Source organism: Beta vulgaris, chromosome 7 (assembly GCF_026745355.1).
Source record: "Beta vulgaris subsp. vulgaris cultivar EL10 chromosome 7, EL10.2, whole genome shotgun sequence".
In the NCBI taxonomy this organism is placed as follows: Eukaryota; Viridiplantae; Streptophyta; class Magnoliopsida; order Caryophyllales; family Amaranthaceae; genus Beta; species Beta vulgaris.
The window spans coordinates 32,400,277-32,423,853 of NC_079208.1; the positions used below are offsets into that span (position 1 = coordinate 32,400,277).

Below are 23,577 nucleotides of genomic sequence, written 5' to 3' on the forward strand. Positions count from 1 at the left end.
TATCCACGCATCTTCCCATACCATAATACTTTCCCCCGTTCCCACATGCCACTTGAGACCTTCGAGTAACAGTGATTTAGACCCCCATATGTTTCTCCAAGTAAAACTTGGGTTTTAACCCCGTCTCGCCTCCAAGAACTCCGTATCTTTATAATAGTGAGCCTTCAGAATTCTAGCAAGGAATGACCTTCCATTTTGACACAATCTCCATGCTTGTTTTGCCAAAAGAGCTTGATTAAATCAATGCAAATCCCGAAAACCAAGGCCCCCCATTGACTTAGGTAAACATAAGGCCGCCCAACTATGCCAATGCATCTTTCTCTCCAATCCATTCGACCCCTACCTGAAGCGAGCCAATAAAGAATGGATTTCATCAATTAAGCCACACGGAAGACAAAAAACACTCATCATATATGTGGGAATAGCCTGAGCCACAAATTTAATAAGTATTTCTTTATACAAGCAAAAGTTACCTTCTTTGATCGGCCAATAACCGTGGGAAGACCCAAGTATTTCTCCTGTCTATCCACCTCCTTTACCCCTAACACTTAGACTATAGCATTCCGTCGCTCCGTATCCACCCCTCTACTAAAGACAACTTCCGTTTTGCTTAGATTGACTTTCTGACCCGATGCTCTTTCGTATGTATTGATAATCTCAGCCACCTTAGAACATTCTTGCATGGACGCTTTAGAAAAAAGAATGCTGTCATCTGCAAAGAAAAGATAAGACACCAACGACGCCCCTCTGCAAATTCTAGCACCATGGATTCTATTTCATCCTAGAATATTAGTTCTTAGCAAGTTCATTGTTAAGAAAAAAAGTGAAAAAAGTTGTAAGATATTATTTTTTAAAGAGAGAAAGTTAAAAAAAAAGTGGGATAATTATTTTTCCACTCATTATTAATGGTGCTCTTAAGTAGTGACCCCACAAGAGCTCTTTGCAGTCCGTTTCCAATCTCGACGTACTTTTTCCCTCCTTGAAAATTTTCAATTCTTACTTTTTTCCACCCTTCCCAAAAAGTAAACTTATAAAAGCTCGACAGAACAATCTCATCATTCTTTACTGTACTAGTAGTATATCAGAACCCCCAAAAGTTACACGCTCCAAATTCCAAAAGATGAAATTGTTCCGAAGCAAAGACACCACCAATTCCTCGCAATCGCCGTCGTCTCCGTTACCAGCATCATCATCATCGGTGGCGGCGATGTCGATCACCGGGCCTGCGCGGCCCATAAGATTCGTGTACTGCGATGACGAAGGCAAGTTCATGATCGATCCAGAAGCCTTGGCTGTTCTTCAGCTTGTCAAGGAACCCATTGGTGTCGTCGCCGTTTGCGGCCGCGCTCGCCAGGGCAAGAGCTTCATCCTTAATCAGGTTCCTCTTTCTGTCTTTCCTCCTCTATTCCCACTTTCTTTCTCTAATTCTATTCATTTCGAATTCCTGGTTTTGTAGTTTTTGTTCAATGTGCTAGGTTCAATTTTGTTTGACGTAATTTTAACAGCGATGCGTGATCTGCGTTGTTGTTGTTGTGACGTTTTTGGAGTAAAATGGTTTATGAAATGCAATGCTACAACGTCAACGTTGCATTGGCAAGACAAACGCTACTCTCAAAGTGTCAATTGTTTTTTTTTCCCTTTTTGTCGGGCTCAAAATGTTGTAAATAAATTGAATTATGTTTCACGAATAAAAAAATGTTTAATAATTTACAAATGTTGTCTTGTAGTTTAATTATGTTCTATGTTAATGTCTGACGTTTTAATTTTTAGAGAAATTTTTGTTAATATATAAACACCTATCTTACAGGTTTATTCAGTCATATACTTCCTTCGTTCCTAGATAAGTATTACTTTGAGTAATTGACCCTATTAATCAACTAACTTTGGTTCTATTTTCTCACTTCCATATAAAGTAAAATATGGTCAGGTGGGATTTTATTAGATTAAATATCAACTTTTTATAATTCTAACTTATGTGCAATTAGATACTAATGATCAAATAAATACATTGAGCTATGTGAAAAAGTGAATGTAACACTAGTTTGGGAGCAGAGTAAGTATTAAATTACAAATGAATGTTTATTTCATTTATAAATGTTGTATTGTAGTTTATAAATGTTGTATCTGTATCTTTGTAATTTACAAAAATGCCTTGATATGCTTTTGGATAATGCATGTCAGTTTTAGATCGAGCAAAGCTCATCGTTGATGGATTGAATTTCTTTGCAAAATAGGGGAAGTTTATTGCCTTTGATATGCATTTGAATGATGCATATCAGTTTGAGATTTCGTTGCTGATGGACTGAATTTCTCTGCAAAATAGGGGAAGTTTGTTTTCTGCTACATTTTGTTTCCATAATACATGTATAATAAACTTATTCCACAAAGACCTTTGAAATATTGTGATCGAACAAATGCGTCTTAAATATTGATGTGTGGCTCCACCATAGCCACTGTTTTGAAATGGAGATTTTGGAAGAGCAATTAGTAGCAAAATTTTCTTTCCTTTTTTCTGTATAATATCTCGTAGTTCAAGTCGGCTACTGACATTGATGGCCATTTACTGTGGTAAGGGAGTTATAATCTGCTGTTTTCAATAGATTGGAAATATGACCATTCAATTTTATAAAGAAGGGCCTTGCTACCACATAGGTCTCCGCATCTCAGACATCCGAAGTGATAAATACTAGTTTTTCCTTTTTGTAGATAGAAGGGCCTTTTCCTTTCTGCATAGGCATATCGCTAATTTCCTTCCTATGTTAAAAGGATTCCATTATTGCAAGGAGAAAGAACATGCCTTATATTGTTTCAAAAGCTTCCTAAGCTCGGAACCCTAAATAAACCCTTCTGTCTTGTAATGGCTTCACAAGGGGTTGGTTAACAATATCATGCCTAGAAATAAACTTCCTATTGCACCCTGTAACATGTAACCTCCACGATTCTCTTTAATTCTTCGAGTAGGAATCCCATTAGCAAAGGTGATATGACCACGACGGGCCATCTAAGTATCGACTATGTACTTTTGGGTTCTTGTAAATACAAATGTCATGAAAAATTCAATGTTAAATTTCTTGGGATAGGACTAAATATATGGTTGGGCTAGGTTGCACATATACGGATACGGATACGGGTACGGGTGCGGATTCGGGTACGGGGACAGAAAACAGCAAGATTTTGAACTTTTAGGAAAGGGTACGCGTACCCATACAAGATATGTATCGTATCGGGTACGGGTGCGGGTACGAGTACGTGACCTAGAAGAAGTACCCATGCTACATAGTGGTTGGGAACTAGATTTGACGTCTGTGGGATGAAGCATGGATGAAGGATCTGCTCGCTATGGCATAATGTTGAGTGCGATTTGGTGCGTGAGGTGGCTTGGAAGGCGTAGGTTCGATGCAACAAATCCAAGTGCCATATTTTTGACGTTTTGCTTGCAATGTTATGACACTCTTGTCATGAATGACTCTAACATCTTGGTTATTCAAAGTGCTTGTGCTATTAATATTGTGTTTGAGCAGGGTCACTACATTTAGGCTCCTTACTTCAGACATTGGTGTTTGAGATGTTGAATGGATAAAGATTCATGTCTTTTGGGGGTTTTGGTGTTGAGAGCCTTCTGGACTCTTGTTTAACTATGACATACTTGCTGTTACCGTATGCAGTCAATTACTTTGGAAGATTCTACAGGACAAAGTAGATTAGTTATAGAATTCAAAGATGATTTGCATAATATAATAAGAGCGCTGTAACTTTAAGTCTTCAATAAGTGTTAACTAACACAGGTGCTGCTCTGAAGGTGTTCCATTAGGTGTTCTTTGATAAGGCTCCTAAAACATTCCATAGGGTGGAGCCAAATTTATAGGATATGGATGACCAGTCATGATATGAAGGTTTTTAAATCCTTTTCTGATTGAAGTCGAAGGAAAGTTGATGTGTAGGAAAATGCTGGAAACCAGCTTTGATCCCTGCAATTTAATTTTCTTTAGTACTGTGTCAACTGCCAAACAAGGGTTTGTAAAATCACTTCACATGATGTAAAAGAGACGCAACTCAAATTCTCAAAGGTTGAAGAACTTTCAGTTTCTGGTTCTGAATGATCAAGACTTTTAGCCAATAAAGCCTAATAAAACCAAGTAAGTCGAAATTATAAGAGTTTCACCTACATTATGACTCCTACATGGATGTAAAAAGTAACAACTTAATTTAAAAGAAACTCTCTAATTAGCAATACTTTGTTCGTACAAAATCTTTGGCGAGAATGGTAAATTACAAAACAAAAGAATACAATCAGCTAGGTTACTAAATTCAAAGCCCACTAACACTGCTACTGCTCCGAAGATGCGCACAGTACCTTTGCATGCCACAAACAAGTCGTCCTGCTGCTTGGCTAGACCAGCAAGCAAAACCAACACAACAGATTGCTGTGAGTATGCCTAGCTTTCAGACTGGGAGCCATTTATTGGAATTTTCTTTTCCTTAAATGTTGTGGAATAATCTTATTTTTGACTGTGAGCTGGAGAATGTAACCTTCCTTATGAATATTTTGAAGCCTTGCTCTTACTCTCCAATGCTGTTGAAAGGGTCTAGGATGTTGATACTTCTCCGGAGTTTAGTTGTGAAATTCTAAAATCCTTCTTGCTTGCTTTTGTGTCTAATCTCTCTTTTTCCCCCCTATTGCTCTAGTTTATTTGAACAAAGTGCACCTCTTGATCAGAACCTTCAATTGGATTACAGTTTTAGAATGGAATCAACATGATTAGCATCCTTTTTGTTCCTTGGAGATGCTAATCTATTTGTGTGTTACCACAATTTTACCTTTGTTTTTACAATGTTGGAGTCTTTTAGAATAGGTTGTGGATACATGGCACATGCTGACTTTATGAGATACTTGCTAGGTAAATATACTGTGTTGTGTGTTATTCTACTTAGCATCTATTGGGATTTCATGTAGGATGTGTTGGGTGGTTTCTCTTGCTGACATTCAGTGAAACTAGGGGAACTTAAAATTTCTTAGTCCTTTTATCTCAGGGAGTCCTTGTGTTTGTCATCATTTTCTGATATAATCTATAAAGTTTGGCTTTCCACATCACTCGTCTTACATGTGTGATGTTCTATTTTCATGAAACTGGAGCTTCTCACAGTTTCCATAACCTTTTTTTTAGCTTCTTGGGAGGAGCAGTGGATTTGAAGTTGCATCGACTCATCGGCCATGTACAAAAGGGCTTTGGTTGTGGAGTGCACCCTTAAAGAAGATTGCTCTTGATGGAACAGAATACAATCTAATCCTATTGGATAGTGAAGGAATTGATGCTTACGATCAGACAGTCAGTGCTTCTTCTGTATATGACTATTTTATTTTACCTTAATCATAACTGGATGGCCATCCTTACTTCCTGTGTGATCCATGACTTACTTGTGGACATTCATAATGGTTGGTTATCTATACTTTTTGGGTTGTTGTGTCTAGTTCACATCCTTGCATTTGATTTACATGATATATTTTACAGGGGACATACAGCACACAAATATTTTCCTTGGCTGTTCTCTTATCCAGCTTGTTCATCTACAACCAGGTAGGTTGATTTATTAGGAATTCATAATGGTTGATGGATTTCCTATTGAATATTGATAGTTGTACTTTTTTCCAATTAATGTCTCGGCTGATTTGTCTAGCTTAAACTCCCCAGATTGCATCTATATAGATCACTTGTATGTTTTAAAGCATAGTTAGTGGATAATCATTTTTCTATTAATACAGATGGGTGGAATTGATGAGGCTGCATTAGATCAACTTTCACTTGTGACCGAAATGACTAAACATATACGTGTCAGGGCCTCTGGAGGAAGGACAACAGTTTCTGAACTTGGACAATTTTCACCAATCTTTGTTTGGCTTTTGAGGGTAACTTGCACAATATACCTAACATAGGTTTCCAGTTTCTATGATTTACATGTTCATTACTATGCAGGACTTCTATCTGGATTTGGTTGAAGATAATAAAAAAATAACACCCCGTGATTATTTGGAGCTTGCCTTGAGGCCAGTTCAAGCTAGTGGGAAGGATATAGCTGCAAAAAATGAGGTATATGTAGCGACATTCTTTTTGGTGGCTTCGGAATTCCTGAACAATATAATGTGATGTGATATTTACTGGTAGTTTAAGCCAATTTGATATTAATGAACCTGCTTATATATGTTATCAATAAAGAAAGAACAAAGCATTGGATTTTATCCTCCATTAAAGATTATTGAACTCTTAAGTACTTCCTCCATCCATTAAAAAGTTTCCTGTAGCTTACTGCGATATCCACATAAACTTTTTTGTTAAATTGAAATTTCGCTCACCCAACACATGTAAATGATGGTCCTTGGTGGCTCCCTCAATTTCCTATGTGTCTTGCGTATGGTTCCTCCACATCTATTTCTGGAATGCTGGGAGTCCTTCTGCTCCTTCAGTGACTTCCTTACTGTTTTCCACACCCTTTATATTAGAAAAATTTCTCTTTTATGAGAGTGTGTCGTCAAACATGGGTTAAAGTATGGTCTACCTGGGAAATGGTGTGTCTGCAAATAGATATTCTTATCCTACATGAAGAGTGGGGTGGCTGTGGATTTGACATATGAACAATTCTATCTTCACCCATTTTATTTCAATCAGAAACAACCAGCCCACTATATATACTATATTTTACTGACATGGATTTGTACATGGAATGGAGCTGTGTTTTCTGTTTATATTATTTTGTTAGGATCTCAAATGGGTATATGAGCTGTGTATACTGGGCAAATGAGGACCCTGTGGCTGATATTGCCTGTTAGTGTGGGCATGGATTTGAGTGTTCATACCTGTTGCCAATATTGAATGGAAGGTGGATGAAATATATAACTTATGGGGAACCTTCACCTGTTTCTGTATTACTGCCACCAGTTTGTTCTTACTTGATGACATTGGGCATAGAATATCAATGATTGATGATAAAAATCACAACTTGATTTTGAATATTGATCATGCTAGACATACAAGTGTATTTACAGTTTTATACTGATGGGTTACATTGTTATGATTATTAGATCCGGGAATCAATTCGTGCTCTTTTCCCTGACCGTGAATGCTTCACCCTTGTTCGGCCACTGAACAGTGAGAGTGAACTTCAACAGCTTGATCAAACACCAGTAAGTATCTCTGTATCCAATATGGTTCTAATAGACTACTAGCTTTTTCGCTCACTAACTTATTCTCATTTATGCATGACATGCAGTTACACAAGTTTAGACCAGAATTTAGATCTGGTCTGGATGCATTAACAAGATTTGCATTCGAGAGAACTAGGCCCAAGCAAGTTGGGGCAACAATATTGAATGGACCTGTGCTTGCTGGTTTAACCCAATCATTTCTAGATGCATTAAATAATGGCGCTGTTCCTACAATAAGTTCCTCTTGGCAGGTTAGTCTTCCACAAGGCATCCTTGACCTCTCTGTACTGGTGCTTGTTTAAGCAATGATGCGTTCTCATGGATTGAGAATTATGACATATAATCAAAAGACATACTTTGTATTTTATAAGTAGAATTTTTGTGACACATATCATCACCATGTGCATTCTCGATTTCTTTTCCAAAAATAATCAACAGTCTCCATATATCTATATTATATCTCTCTCTTCTATGGTTATTGATCTTGGATGCAGTTGCAATTGCCATAAAGGTAACAGAACCACTTCGCAAGCAGTGCAGATGGTTTGTTCAAGCCTTATATCATGGCTTCAGTAAGCTTAAGACAATTGCAATGTGCTCACAATGCTGTGATGCAACTGATATCTAATACCCTGCTTGAAGCTTGTTTTTGGACTAAAAATTGAGAAGTTTTCAGATTTTTTGCAGACGCCTGTCTTTGAGTTTCTTGTTTTTATTAACCCTTGTGTAACCTGTATCCTTAAGACAGCTATGTGGATTTAAAATGATTTTGCACATCACGTTTCATGCAAAAGTATTTGATGTTTTAGAGTGTTGAAGAAACCGAGTGCAGAACTGCATACAACAGAGCTGCTGAAGTATATATTTCTTCCTTTGACAAGTCCAAGCCACCCGAGGCAGTAAGGATCTCTCCTACGTGGTGCTCTTTTGAAATACTTTTATCTTTTATTTATGTTTTCATGCCATGGTTTGTAGGCAGCACTTAGAGAGGCCCATGAAGAAGCAGTACAAACTGCTTTGAGCTTTTTTAATTCACATGCTGTAGGAGCTGGTTCAGCGAGGCAGAAGTATGAGATGCTTCTACAAAATTGCTTCAGGAAGGAATTTGAGGTAATTAAAGTTTGTTTTAACACACTAATGGTTGCCTGCCTTGCACATTGTGCCAGCTCGCTAAACTCCCCTCCCGGCAAGGAAAACCATTCCTTTCCATTTGTTTCTATTGCTATTGTCGAAGATGTATTATAGTTCTATGAAGGGATGTAGCTCACAATAACATTTACTTTTAATGCTTTAAATTCCCCTTTGTTAGTCCTTATATTTATAAACTTTTTGAGGCTTTGAGATGTGGCATGTAATAGACTGATGTCTAACAGTGATGACCTTCTATTCATTGGCTGAATCTTACAATTGGAAATTCAAATTGTGCTAAGGGCACAGGTTCCAGCCTACTCTATTATCAAAGGTTTAGAGTTTGATTTGCTCCAAAAACAAAGTCACTCATTTGGGTTTAGTTAAGGGACAGGATAGCGTAATATGCATTATAAATTTATAGTGCAGAACTGCAACTGCGGATGGTACTAGATGATGGCAAAGCGCTAGAGAGTTTGGAGGAGAACAGGAAGGGTCTAATGTCTCTAATTATGAGATTTTAAGCCATTTACTCCTGGCAATTCTAATATTTATATAATTAAGCTTTTGATAGACCTCTACTCTTCTGAGATTCTATTAGATATCCTATTTTTAAAATTCTTGGAAGATCCAGATAAAAGAGCACTGACAGTCTGACAATTACTAAAAGTAGAAGTTGTCATAAGTAGGATACTCCTATCTAAATTCTTAAATTTGGGCTTGCAGAGGCTCTACTAATTTCTATTAGTTCGGATCATAATTGCACTCGTCATACATCTAGACTTTTGAAGGACCTGCCGCAGTGCCATCAAAACTGAGTTGTTATTGTTGGCCTCCATTGCGGTTTCCCGCCTCATTAACAATTCTGGTCGATCGGAGTAACTTTTCAGCATTTTTTTCATTTACTGCTAGTCTGGGTGATTAACAGTAATTATAATCGAATTGTATGAGTTCCAATCTTCTCTGTCTATCTATCATCAATTGTGTATCCACCACATTTACTTGTAGAAGTTATTCCATATGTATCTTTCTGGGCTATCAATGTCAGGTTTTTTAAGGCTGTATTGTGAAGAATACCAAGAAATGTGAGACTTCTTTTATGGATACTTTCTAGGTTTGTGGAGTATATACTTATTGCATGGCTCTTGTTGTAAAATTCTCCTCCAGGAGGTACTGGGTTTTGTAGGTGGCCCCCTGAAATTAAGATTAGAGTGTTATGGATACTTTTTGAGTTTTATGGATACTTTCTTCTGTAATATGGAAGAGTAATTTCGTTTGTAAATTTGGCTTGATTTTAGATTTGGTAGGTGTCAGTTGTTAGTTCTGCAGATATAGATGCTTTGGCACCACGAAATTAAAACTCTTCCGTTCCGTTACAGAACGACCATTCTATAACGGTCTCTGTTACCTGGACTCGGCATAATTTTTCAAATATCAGTGTCTGTACGTCATGACACCGACACAGGTACGAAATCCGTGTCAGATCCGACATTTTTTTACTCGGACACGGCGACACAAACCCTAGATGTTCAAACCCTAAAATTCGAATGTGGAGGAGAAGAAGAGAAGAAGAGGAGAAGGGGATAACTTAACCCGACTTACCGACCGGAGCTTCTAGCTCACCATCTTCAAACTCGCCGGTAAGTTTTTCTCTGTCTTTTTTCACTTCTCTTCTTCTCTCTCCTGGATCTTCTCGCAATCTCTTCACCTTCTCATATTTTTTTTTGTCCTTTATGGCTTCACGAGTCCACCATGTGACTTGTTGCCTTTTCTTTTTCTTTTTCCTTTTCTCCTTTCCTTCTTATGCACTCCTCCTTTCTTTTTTTAATCATTTTTGCTCTTCTTAGCTGTTCTTTTTAAACAAATACCTAAATTTTATTAGTATATTACAAATAGACAATTATAAAATCTAAATTAGCGGATTAATTTATAAATTTTATATTATAACATATTAATTTCGCCATACCCGTATACGTGTCCAAAACTCGGACAGAGTCCTCGTGTCTTGATTTTCTGGAAGTGCCGTAACAGACACTCGGATCTGTACCCATACCCGACACTCCTAGCTGAGTCTAGCTAACATAGGTAACGGATTTTGGATTAGCCGTAATGCTAAATCCCGTTACGGAACGCCATAATAAAAATTACATACTTCTCGCCACGATGTCCGTTTCGTAATATGAAGTTTCCACATCAGAACATTTCTATCCCCCTTACATCCGTTCTTTTCAAAGATTGGCCAAAAGTATATTATGAATCAATTATACAGTTGATGGAACATGATATTCGTATAGATTTGATTATGCTATGTTGTAATAATGTTTCATAAATTAACACAATGTAAATAAGGTTAGAACATATTAATGTCAATTTTTTGGAAAAATTCACGCTGCGTCGGCCGCGATCCATTCCATTCATCCATTACCGTCCGCTTCCGCGACAATGCGAACATTATCGCAGTCGCACACATTCGTGATTTTTTTCCTTGTTTGACACACTTGCAAAGCCTTGGGACTGAAGCTGCAAAATTTACCTGCAGGGTTTCTACAAATTCTGAGTCCTGTAAATATTGAGCACACGTAACTATGTCAGGGTACCAACTTACTATCATTGCTGTTGTTCACTTATCTCTGTTAATGTTTTTTCTGATGTAGGAATATGAGAAAAATACATACATGGAAGCGGATCTACAATGTTCTATTGCAATTAAGAATATGGAAAAGCAACTAAGAACAGCTTGTCATGCTCCTGATGCAAAATTTGTTCAAGTTCTCAAGGTTAGAGAACTTTTGCCTCAATTTCCTTTTCAATGGCTTGATTATGCAAAATTTTCCAGATGTCATAGCTTCTGTTGTTGTCCCATGGTGTCATTACTCAAATGTGGTCAAAACAACCATCTTTCAGAGTTTATGCGTTGTTGGAACTTTGTTTGAATGTGCTGAAATGCTACATATCAACTTGGTAACTGGTAGGCATTGCTTGTTCCCGTTTACATCCTGTCTATAAATTATCATATGGATGATCATTGCCACAATTATGTAGGAGAACTAGTCATGTAGTATTTGTCATGGTAGATAATAATTTGAACAGCCCAACTAAGCCAAAATTAACAGAAGTGTGTAATGAAATCAGTAGCTCTAGAAGTAAACCAGAGAAATTAAGATAAACACAAGAAAAATGGAGAGAGAATAGAGAGATTGTATTAGGTTTATACTGAAGGTAGAAGAAAGCTTTCGAGTGGCTTCCAAACTCCTACTGCAATAGACTGAAGGGAATAATTTTCTGCATAAAAATTTCTATACGATCCTGCTAGCTATTTATAATACTAAGTTGTACTATTTCTCTCACTCTACAGTATTCTCTCTCTTCTTTTGTGTGCTAGTGCTGTGCTGGCCACTGGTGTGTTGTCATCATTAATCCCCAAATAACAGAATATTTTGTCCTCACTCTCACTGCTGCTGACTAGGCTAAATTGCCCACGTTATTCCTGTGAACCTCAGTGGAGGGTAGGGGTGTAAGTGGATTGGACTGGATTGGACTTTGCCAAATCCAAATCCAGTCCAAAGTTTTTTGGACTCGAGAAATTGAGTCCAAGTCCGATCCAAATATTTTTTGAGTCCAGTCCAATCCAGTCCGATAATTTTTTCTTGAGTCCGAATCCAGTCCAGTCCAGTCCGAGTATTATATCTTTTTTCCTGATTTAAATTCAATGATTCACAACGTTTTTTGAGATGTTTGAGCATTTGACATCTAATTCAATTATCAATATCCACAAATTAGATTGAAAGCTTAAATTAAAGTAAAATACTATGAATAAAAAGTTGAATTAGATGCTTACCTTGATCTAAGTTGAGAGGAAGCAGAGAGACTGAGAATTAATCTGAGGGAGAAATAGAGAATGCGAGGGTCGAGACATCGAGGTAGAAAGAAAATGAAGAGTAAGAGGAAGTGAGTAGTAAGGACTGAGGAGTGAAGTGAGATAGAATTAGTCGGCTACTAGCCTACTATTGTAGTACTGCTAGTATAATTTACTTACTTAACAAATGGAGCTAAGTGCAATAGTCTGGCGCCAAGTAGAATTGTCTGGCGCCAGTTGAAATATTTAGAGAGGGAAGGTTGAAAACTCCAAAATTTTAAAAATAGTATCAATTTTTTTTTTTTTTTAATATATACATTATATGTATTAAATATATATTATATATAAAAATATTTTTTTGGTAGTCAATAAAAACTTTGAATTGCCAAAAAAAAAAAAAATTTTTTTTGGATTGGACTGGACTTATTGGACTCCAAAGGGATGAGTCCAAATCCAGTCCAAAAATATTTGGATTCGAAAATTTGAGTCCGAGTCCAGTCCGAAAAAATTTCAGTCCAGTCCAGTCCGACAAATTTGGATTGGACTGGATTGGACTCTGGACTTTTCGTAGTCCGCTTACACCCCTAGTGGAGGGTGTGCTGCACTACTTGGGCCTGTTACATTACCCGCGGCCCACATACTCACCTTGTCCTCAATGTGAAAGGAGCGAAATCAGAGCTGGATAGCATCATAATCTTCTCAAGTAACTTCTTCCCTTGGCAAATTCTACCATTTGATGAAAACTTCCACGGGAGATGTGCCCTTGACCCCTAGCAGTGCCTTGCTTGTAATTCCAACTGGGACGTGAGTTGAGGAGGAATATGAACTGGAATTGGGAGTGGTTCCTTGCCCGTTTGAGTTGTGAGACGTGGAAGACGGGATGGATTTGAGCTGTATCCGGGAGAATGGATAGGCAACCATACCCACCTTGATATCAACCTGGTAAGGACCATAATAGCGTGGGGAGAGCTTCTGACATGCTCGTTTGGCTAGGGACTGCTGGCTGTATGATTGAAGTGTAAGGAGGACCCATTATCCCACTTCAAAGTGTTCCTCAGTGCGCCACAAATCTACCCCATTCTTTTGTCTTTGTTGGGCCCTAATAAGATTCATTCACAACTCATCCAACATTACATCCTTCGGTTACAGTTCAGCCTCCAGGGAGTCTAGCCTTTTCCCACCATAATAAGAGGTGGAGGGTCTCTCCCATAGAGGGCCTTGAAAGGTGATATGGTGGTGGACAAGTGGGAAGAGGTATTATAAAAAATCTCGGCTCAAGCCAACCAGTTAGCCCACTGCTTAGGATGTTTATGTCGCAGAGGGAGGTTTCGAGGCCCTTGTTAACCACTTTGGATTGGGGATGGTAGGTCGTAGACCTGTTAAGTTGGGTTCCTTGTAGCCGAAAAAGTTCCCTACAAAAGTACTCATGAACACCTTGTCACGGTCCGATACAACAGGGCTTCTACCACAATTTGGGCGGTGTATGAGTGCTTGAGCCCAATGAACTGCGCGTACTTGGTGAAGCAATCAACTACCACGAGCACTGAATCAAGGCCCTAGGATCGCGACAGCCCTTCTATGAAGTCCATGGTTAGCTTGTCCCAAATTTGAATCAAAACTTAGCTAGTATTGAGGTTTTTTTGCTGTCGCTAGATAGTGCAAGCCTGAACATAGCGTCCCACCTCTTTTCTCATGCCGACCCAGAACCATTTGGTTGACAAATGCAAATAAGTTTTCAATTCTCCGGAGTGTCCCCCTACCACTGAATCATGATATTCCTTCAAGAGGGCTTGTGAAATGGTAGAATTTGCCGGAATGACGAGCCTCCCCTTATACATTAACTTCCCCGCAATAATAGCAAATCCATGATGAACTTGCTCGCTTCTTCAATTTCTTTCTTGATGCGCTAATGAAAGTATCACCCTCCACTCTAGTTGCGGGTATCCCACACATGCTCTCCACCCCCATTGATTTGCGGGATAAGGTATATGCAACTCTATTTGAAGCTCCTTGATTATACTGAATTTCGAATTTAAAACCCCAGGAACTTGCTCATCCATTTTTGGTACTCCATTCCAACTACCCATTGCTCCATCAAAAACTTGAGACTTCTGTGATTGGCGCGGATTCTAAACCTTCTACCCATGAGATAATTGCATCGTTTTTGGACTGGAAGGACTTTGGCCATAAGCTCTTTCTCGTAGATTGACTTAAGGCGAGCCTGCACCACCAAAATATGATTGAAAAAGGCTATGGGGTGCTGGTTTTTGAAGCAATGGCGCACCTAACCCATGCCCGATAATTAGCAACAAACTTGCAGTAATAGCCAATCAAACCGAGGAACCCTCTGAGTTCTCGCAAATTCTTAGGCGTAGGCCAATCTATCATTGCTTGCATCTTCTCCCAGTCCATAACTATCTCCTAAGCCGAAATTATGTGCCCTAGGTAGGCCACCCTCTCCTTGCCAAATTCACATTTTCCCCCGTTGGCATAGAACTGATGACTAGCTAAGTTTTTCAACACCAACTCCACATGTTCACAGTGAGTTTCCTCATCCTAACTATAGACAAAGATGTCATCAAAAAGCACTAATACAAATTTATATAAGACGGGTTTGAATACCTCGTTCATCACAAGGTGGCGGGGTGGCAGGGGCGTTGGTTATCCCAAATGGCATGACCAAGAACTCATAATGGTCTTCGTGGATGCGGAAAGCCGTTTTGGAAATTATGATCCTCCTTGATTCGGATTTGATGATAATAGGTCCAACTTGGAGAAAACTCTTGACCCGTGTAACTCATCCAATAATTCGTCAATTACCGGGATCGGATGCTTATTGGGGATCGTGGCTTTGTTAAGGGCTCGGTGGTCAACAAAAAACCTCCAAGATCTGTCTTTTTTCTTCACCCATAAGACCGGACTAGAGAAGGGGCTGGTGGAAGGTCTAATTATCCCCCGGCATATCCTGGACCAATCGCTGAATCTCATCGTTCTGATTTTGTGGGTATTGATAAGGCCTCACTGAAATCGGATCCTGCCAGTTTTAAAAGAATGGAGTGTTCCTTATTCCGCATCGGAGGTAAGTCGTTTGCATGTTGAAGACATGGTGGTACTTATTCACTGTTGGTTGAAGAAAAGGGGGAGCTTGTACTACTCTCCCTAATTTTTCTTCCCCTTGTAGGAGGTTACTCGACCCACATTCCTCTACCTTCCTTCCTCAATACCCTAAACATAGCCTTGAGAGACTTTACTCCTTTCAAGTGAGGGCTCACCTTTCAAAGTCACCATTTTATCCCCCACCTTGAATTTCATAACTTGTTGCTTCCAATTTGTCACAATTGTTCCTAATCATTCCAGCCATTGTACCCCAACAATTATGTCCGAGTTTCCCGGTTTGAGGGGGAGGAAATCATCAAAAACCTGTAAACTTTGGATCTCCAACACTAGTGCCTTACACTTTCCGGTCCCATGCAGTGCTTCTCCGTTTTCCAAGGACACGCGGAACCCCTTGGTGTTCTCCACCGAAAGATGCAACCTCTCAACGGGTATCTAATGACGCAAAATTGTGCGTGGCCTCGGGATCTATCATGACCACAATCTCCTATGGTGCCTTGCATCTTCATGGTTTTGGATTTGTGAGCCCAACTACCAAATTTAAGGAGATTTCCGATGATAGTTCCTCACTAACCCCTGCCGCGCCGCCGTCCCCTACCTCCTGAACTTTTGGCATCCCGTCATCTTCCTCATACACCACCAGTACACTTAGTTCTCTTCTCTGACAACGGTGACCCACCGACCACTTATCATTACATCTGAAACAGAGACCTTTTTCTCTCTTATGCGGAGTTCTTTATAGTTAAGCGTCACACGTGGGGGTTGTGAGGTGGGGGTGGCCGTTTTGTGGGTTTGTATAGGATTGGGTCTGGGTAATAAGTTTGGATAAATGTGGGTTGGGGGTGTTTTATGGGTTAAGGAACTTTGGGTCAAAGGAAGGGTTGTAGTAATTAGATTAGGCCTTGTAAGCTGTAAGGGTTTTTGGTGTGTGGTCCGGCCATGAGGCCTTCCTTTTTCCACTTTTAAGTTGGATCTAAAACCCACAGCTCATTTTTTATTTCTTCTTTAAGTCCGCTAATGAATTTCCCAAAACGATATCCTTTGGAATGTTGGATGCCAGCTCGATGAAATTGAACTAGTTGGGAGAAAGTGACGCAACATCAAAGCCTTAAGCGCCTCCCACCTCCTGATCGGTTTCTGCCTATGCTCCCACTGGTAGAGGAGTGCGTCCCAATCCATGCCTATCACCGCCGCGGTTACCTCTCTTCTTCATTCAACCCATAAAACTCAAAGTATCGCTCTGCTCTTAAAACCCTCCCATCTGGGCTCTCACCATCAAAGAGGAGCATGTCTAACTTTCGATATTTCCAATTTCCTCCTCCCCGGGAGTGTGGGCCTCCGCCGGCGTCTTACACTCCTCCAACTGGTTCGGTGAACCCTCTTGTGTTGAACAGGGTCACTGGAGGACCGCTCCTTGAGCCTTGGTTTCCGACGCTTCGACCCCTTGCAAACTTGGCTCCTCCTCCGATGGTTTCTCCTTTCATTGGAAAGCAGAGACCGTTTAATCTCTTCAATGGATGCCTGGACTGCTTGATGGAATTTGAGCTGTCCATCATGGACATTAGAAATCATGGCGGTGTGGTTCTCTTGAGAATGCGCAATTGTGTTCTCCAACCTTGCGGAAAGGCTGCTCAGATCCTCCCCAAATTTCTGGGTGATCTGCTCAACACTGGTGGCCAGTTGCACTGACAAGGTTTGCTGCATCTGCTCAGCCGCGACACTCACAGCCGCGCTGACCTCCTCTCAGATGGTGTTTCGGATGGTGGCATATTGCTCTTCTAGTTGCTCCACCCCCTGGGTTGCGGTTGGGGCCATGAATCGTGTTTGCTCTGATACGACTGTAATGAAATCAGTAGCTCAAGAAGTAAACCAGAGAAATCAAGATAAAGACAAGAAAAATGGAGAGAGAATAGAGGAGATTGACAGATTGTATTAGGTTTATACTGAAGGTAGAAGAAAGCTTTCTAGTCGCTTCCGCACTCCTACTGCAATAGGCTGAAGGGAATAATTTTCTGCTTAAAAATTCCTATACAGTCCTGCTAGCTATTTATAATACTAAATAGTGGCTTCCGCACTCCTACTACAATAGGCTGAAGGGAATAATTTTCTGCTTAAAAATTCCTATACAGTCCTGCTAGCTATTTATAATACTAAGTGGTACTATTTCTCTCACTGCACAGTATTCTCTCTCTTCTTTGGTGTGCTACCCACGTTCTAGTGCTGTTGCTGGCCACTGGTGTGCTGTCATCATTAATCCCCAAATAACAGAATACTTTGTCCTCACTCTCACTGCTGCTGACTAGGCTAAATTGCCGAAGTTACCCCTGTTTTTGCGCCTCACATACGTGAACCTCAGTGGAGGGTGTTCTGCAGTACTTGGGTCTGTTACAAACTGCAAGCCTTCACTTTATTTTAACCATCTGGTTTATGTAAATCCACCTAGCTTTGCTCTAGTACTGGTTCTAAGTTGCCAGTACTGCATGCATATGTTCGAATTAGTGATTAGGGAAGCTCATTCAGGATGAACAGCTAAAATACATTTATTCTTGCAGGTGCTTGATGATCTTTTATCCGAGTATGATGCATCATGTCATGGCCCCGGGAAAGAAAAAAGGAAGGCTAATTTCCTACAGAAAAGGTAAGTGTTGGAATTTGGTTGTGGTTTTTTTCTTCCTGTCAATAGTTTTTTGTCTAATAGATTGTAAAATTCCCAGTTTTGAAGGTCCAATATCTGGCGTCGCTAAAAAGCAACTTGATCAAATTGGACTGGAGCAAAGTGCCCTTATATTGAAGTGTCAGTCACTTGAAGATAATATGGCTTTGCTCACCAAGAAGTTAGAAGCCAGTGAGAAGCAAAAGTCTGAGTATTTAAAGCGCTATGATGATGCTATAAGTGACAAGAGGAAAATTGCTAATGATTATACAAATCAAGTTACTAACTTACAAAGTAAATGTAGCTCTGTGGATGAGAGATGTTCCAGCTTATTAAAAACGTTGGATTCAGTCAGAAAGGAATCTTTTGAATGGAAAAGGAGATATGAAGATTTCTTATTGCAGCAGAAATCTGAAGAAGATGAAGCTTCTGCAGAAATAGCTGTTCTCAAGTCTAGGAGCAGTGCTGCTGAAGCAAGTCTGGCTGCTCTTCGAGAAAAAGCTCAGTCTGCAAAAGAGGAAGCGGAGGAGTGGAAACGAAAGTATGATGTTGCTGCTAGGGAAGCAAAATTTACCCTTGGAAAGGCAGCTTCTGTGCAAGAATGTACGACTAAGAACATCCAATTAAGGGAAGATATTCTAAGAGCTGAATTTGTTAAGACTTTGACTGAAAAGGTCTGAGATACTAAGCTTTTTTATATATATTTGTTCTAATCTCCTTTTATCTGAGTTCTGGTTTGAGAGTGCCTGAAAGAGGTGCATTGATTGATGCCTTAACTCATAGACACAAATTTCCTGTGCTTAAAGACTTGTAGAAGACCTTCATAATGTCTAATCTTTTTTTAATTTATCTTTATAAAATTACAGGAAGAGGAGCTCAAGGACAGAGTGGCAAAGATGGATGAGGTTGAGCAACAGTTGACAACTTTAAAGCTAGGGTTGAAGGTGAGTATCTATGTTGTTGTAGATTGGAGTAGCACTCGAATCATACAAGTGTAGAAGGATAGAAAATAACCATAAGTGATTGAATCCACAAAAACTCACGGTTACGACAGCCTTAAATTTAACAAGGATACAGACACACCACCTTGAAATCTCTAAGGAACCTAAGATCACCAACTAGCTTGCCAAAGCTAATCTAGCATAGGAACGAATTCACTTAACTTTCCAATCCAAGAAAGAAAACTGAAAACAACATAAACAAACACATTGTTTTTTTCAATCATAAAAGTCCTCCTTTTTCTCTTTCATTGCTTTGCTATTTATAGGACTATTACAACCTATTTTCTGATTTTCTAAAATAAATAAAATAAAATAATACAAAAGGAAATAACCTAAATTAACTAACAACTAATCAGTCCATAATCCCATGTAATGGAATGTGGGAAAACACACTAAACTAGCCGTTTGAATGTTGTTGCACTTCCCTCAATTTGCTGCACTTCTCCCTTGGTTTTAGGACGTGGGTGAGTGGCTCCAATCCACTACTTTAACCTTGATGAATCAGCAACAATGTGGAGAAGAGATGCCACCAAAATAGGGGTTGCTGAATTGTTATTTCACACGTACAACATGCTGTTGTAAATGCCACGAAAATAGGAACAACTCCCTATGCCTTTGAACGTGTAACAACATTACTTAGATTACATCCTAATGACTTGTAATATTCAGCACACACGCTGCCCATTACATGACTCAACTAACACACTTTGTCCTAAAGCCATCAACCGAAATAAAAGACTCTTTGTACAATCGCACAGTGGATAGCATAGTCCTAAAGACACTAAGACTCTTTGTACGTAATTTAAGTTCATCACAACTCAATGATACTTAGCAGTACAAGTTTAGGGAATTAAAATAACGACTCATAAGAAATAAAAGACTCCTAATTAACAAGGATTCTAAAATTTAAACTCTAAATTAACAACCATGAATTTAGCTCATCGAATCTACATCATATGTACTAACTTGTGGATAGCTCTATTAATTAATTTCTAGATTTCATTACTTATCTAAGAAGCAATGATAGAACTCAGTATTCAGTTAATATTGAGTACAAGTCACATTTTTCAGAGTGAATGACAATTTGTGCAGCATTTTGATGCCTAATATGCTTGTTCGTTAGGTCATATTTAGTACTCTATGTTTTCATTTTCTTTTTCTTCCAACTTTTCTTCTTAGGATGTGTCATTTTTTGTTCGTCACACTTTTTGTCCCACAAAAACTACCCACGTAACTCCAATGGCGTCGCAATGAACCTATCTTCCTTGGTAACTCCCCAAGAGCAAGTGAGAAGAACAGGAAAAATCCAGAAGGCGCATATTATTGGTGAATGGTTGGCGTAATGACTTAAGTATTTGCATTGTCCTGTACCACAAATCAGAGTGTTAAAGTTCAAATAATTATTATGAAAAGAAGAGTGATGGCTGTTTGAGTTTGTGTCAGAGACCTTTGACTAAGATCTGCTTTCATGGTGACCTGATATTGGAATGCATCTGGCCTGTGATGAAGCTTATTTTCATTGAGTAAGGCTCTGTGTAAATGCAAAGTTACAGAATGAGTGAAAACCAGGAATCTGGGCATATGGCTAATTCAATCTAACCTTCTAACTTGACTTGGATGGATAAAGAAACTACTCAGTAAAATAAAAAGTAGTTGCTCATAAGTAGCTTGTAACAGCAGTGCTAATTAGTAGAAATTTGATTCATCTAGAAACAGCAATTGTGATGGTTTTTACAGTGTAATGGAGGTCTAGATGAATTACAGTAAACTAGACATGATTGAGCATGTCTATGAATGCCTCACTCTTGCTTCTTCTCCGCTATATTTCTGGTGTGATACTCATTTAGTGGCTTACAGCTTACACATACACTATTTCTTATGCCTGCACATCTATCATTTTACTCATTATGCTCCCAACCTTTTTAGGCTGCTGAGTCCAAGGTTACTAGTTATGACACAGAAGTAGCGAATTTAAAATTCGATGTTAAGGTGCTGGAGGAGAAGTTGGAAGCTTCCAATGGGAGAGCACAATCATATGAGAGACAGTCTAAGATTCTTGAGCAGGAAAAAGTTCACTTGGAGGATAAGTATCGATCTGAATTCATGATGTTTGATGAGCTACAAGAGAGATGTAGAGCTGCTGAAAAAGAATCCAGGAGAGCTGTTGAGATAGCTGACAAAGCACGAGCAGAAGCAGAAACTGCTCTGAAGGAAAAATGTGATATCCAGCGACTATCCATGGAAAGATGGGCCCATATTGAGAAGGCAGAAAGGCAGATTGAGAATTTGGAAAGGCAGAGAAAGGACCTTGTTGATGAACTTATGAGAATCCGTGAATCAGAGATGGATGCAAGATCGAAAGTGACATTACTAGAGGGTAGAGTTGAAGAGCGAGAGAAGGAGATAGAATCTCGAATGAAATTAAACAATGTTGAAAGATCTAGCACAGTTCAAGTCCTGAATGATTTACTTGAGACTGAACGTAATGCTCGAGCAGAAGCCAATCGCAGGGCTGAAGCTCTCTCTGTTCAGCTGCAGACCACCCAAGGTAAGCTTGATCTAGTCCAACAAGAGCTCGCTTCAGTTTGTATGAATGAATCAGCCTTGGAAGCGAAGCTCAAGGCTACTACTTCTAATGGAAAACACTCGAGGATGGAGGCTGTTCAAATGAGGGTTGATTCTGCTGAGGATGACAGACTTATTACTCGAGTCAAGAAGAAGCTTAAGAGCATTGGAAGCCCTTTTCGGCAAACAGTGTCACCAGAAGATGGCAGTGTGGCTTTTAGGAGTGGAGAAGATGGTGATCAATTGAACTCAGAAGATTATACCAAGTTTACCGTTCAGAAACTTAAGCAAGAACTTGTGAAACACAATTTTGGTGGTGAGCTGCTGAAGCTAGCAAATCCTAGCAGGAAGCAAGTCCTTACTTTATATGAACATTGTGTTCTTCAAAAGGGTTGATCATTTAATGCTCACGGACAAGTAGTTGTGGTAGCATCTGATTTTAGTGTTAAGACTTTCAAATGGACCCTCAGCTTTAGCACACCAACCTGCAATCTCATTGGTATGTTTTTCGTCTTGTTGACATGAAGTTGGGTGGTCTACTGACTCTGGGTGTTTCTCTCCTGTAGTCCTGTGCATACATAATATTTTCTTGAATCTTCAAGGATCTTGGTGTGAATATAAGTTTTATAGGTCTATATTTTAAAGAATTATATGCAACACTTTTCTAGTTCGATTGATATTGGCAAAGGTCCAATGCTGTTATAGATTAGGACCTTTTACTGATGATTGTGGCATAGTGAGTTTGAAAATATCTTCTTCTGTATGTTAGTTTTGTACATGTTTTTGCGAGGGTGTCAATCTTTAGAAGTTGTGATTTTATATTGCATACTTGTATGTGATTGAGATAAGAGGGAGCAAGAAAATTTATGTGATTCAATGATTGTTGACTGTTAATATTCTTATTATGTATGACCCGTTTATCTTTATTTTAATTAATAGAATTAAGTCTATGCCTGGACTAATCATCCTGTGATCAAATACACCGCTGAATGCCCCGATTGGTGGCAGTCCAGGTACAGAACGAACACGAATACACTCATAGCACGTTTGGTTACATCGCTGAATGCCGATTAGTGGCAGTCCAGCTACAGGAAGAACACGAATACACTAATAGCACGTTTAGTTTGTGACTTTTGGGATCCAAAAAACAGAATCAATTACCAATTACCTTTCTTTTTGTTTGATTCGTGATTTTTGGGATCCAAGAAACGGAATCAATTACCAATTACCTTTCTTTTTGCTTGGTTCAACCCCTCATCAATCCATTACCATTACTTGGTGAGTTGGTGGTAATGGACTCCCTGAATTTGTTACCCTTCCTTCCCCTTCAAGTAACAAAAAACATTATTTGGTGGCAATGATTGCTATTCCATTTCAATTACATGACTTGAACCAAACACCTAATAAAGCTAACCATTTTTGTTACAATTCCTCTCTATTTATTTCCATTCCCTTTCCATTACATGTCTTGAATCAAACGACCACTAACATAGAAACAGAATTAGATCACACATTATTGTTTGCTACTTCGAGGAAGGGTATCATACACAATATTAGTACAGGATTTCCTAGAATATGATGTAACATCAATTAAGGAAACCAGGCTAGCAGCTCACCCCACTACATAAAACATATAAAAATTCCAAAACAAACATATTTAAGGCACTTAACAACTGCCAAACAGAGGCATCGCAGATTTTAAATACTACATCATTCCATCTTTGGCAAGTTTATAGTTAATTTCTGTTATGCAAAAATGGTGTTTAGTGATGTCCGGACTGATTGATTAGAGGTATCTGATATCTCTAATGCCAACTGGAAGTGTTTGATGGGGTATGAAATGTAACCAATTTCGCAAATTTTCATTTGGAGGTTATGTTATACAGGTCTTACATTGGTGTCTAGATTGCAATGTCGAACTTCACTACTTATGAGCTATATGATCGTCGCTCAAAACATCTGGATACTGCAAATCAGTTGTACAGACAGTGTGTTCCTTCGGTCTTGCCAACCGTTCTTTGATCCCACTTGGAGTTGAAAATTAACCCAACTGTTTCTGAAA

General features: G+C 39.1%; 1 protein-coding gene across 3 annotated transcripts; it reads left to right on the plus strand.

Moving 5' to 3' along the window:
* The first annotated feature begins 1,022 nt into the window (after window positions 1–1,022).
* Window positions 1,023–22,392, plus strand: LOC104898902 (uncharacterized). 3 transcript variants are annotated; one of them, XM_010686032.4, is made up of 14 exons: window positions 1,024–1,378; window positions 5,166–5,327; window positions 5,511–5,576; window positions 5,762–5,905; window positions 5,973–6,086; window positions 7,076–7,177; window positions 7,264–7,449; window positions 8,008–8,097; window positions 8,174–8,308; window positions 10,981–11,103; window positions 17,849–17,934; window positions 18,011–18,623; window positions 18,816–18,893; window positions 20,877–22,392. In XM_010686032.4, the coding sequence occupies exons 1-14, from the start codon at window positions 1,121–1,123 to the stop codon at window positions 21,909–21,911; spliced, it is 3,192 nt and encodes a 1,063-aa protein (XP_010684334.1). In that variant the 5' UTR covers window positions 1,024–1,120; the 3' UTR covers window positions 21,912–22,392. The 3 variants fall into 3 exon arrangements, with proteins under 3 accessions (XP_019106367.1, XP_010684334.1, XP_010684335.1); XM_019250822.3 differs by lacking the exon at window positions 10,981–11,103 and having other exon boundaries at window positions 1,023–1,378; XM_010686033.3 differs by lacking the exon at window positions 1,024–1,378 and having other exon boundaries at window positions 5,184–5,434.
* Window positions 22,393–23,577: the final 1,185 nt, after the last annotated feature.

Excerpts from the sequence above, each read along its gene's own strand:
- LOC104898902 (XM_010686032.4), top strand. The coding sequence starts at position 1,121 with ATGAAATTGTTCCGAAGCAAAGACACCACCAATTCCTCGCAATCGCCG. Across the intron at positions 5,328-5,510 it reads TTGATGCTTACGATCAGACA|GGGACATACAGCACACAAAT; the intron begins GTCAGTGCTTCT and ends TATATTTTACAG. Across the intron at positions 5,906-5,972 it reads TCTTTGTTTGGCTTTTGAGG|GACTTCTATCTGGATTTGGT; the intron begins GTAACTTGCACA and ends ATTACTATGCAG.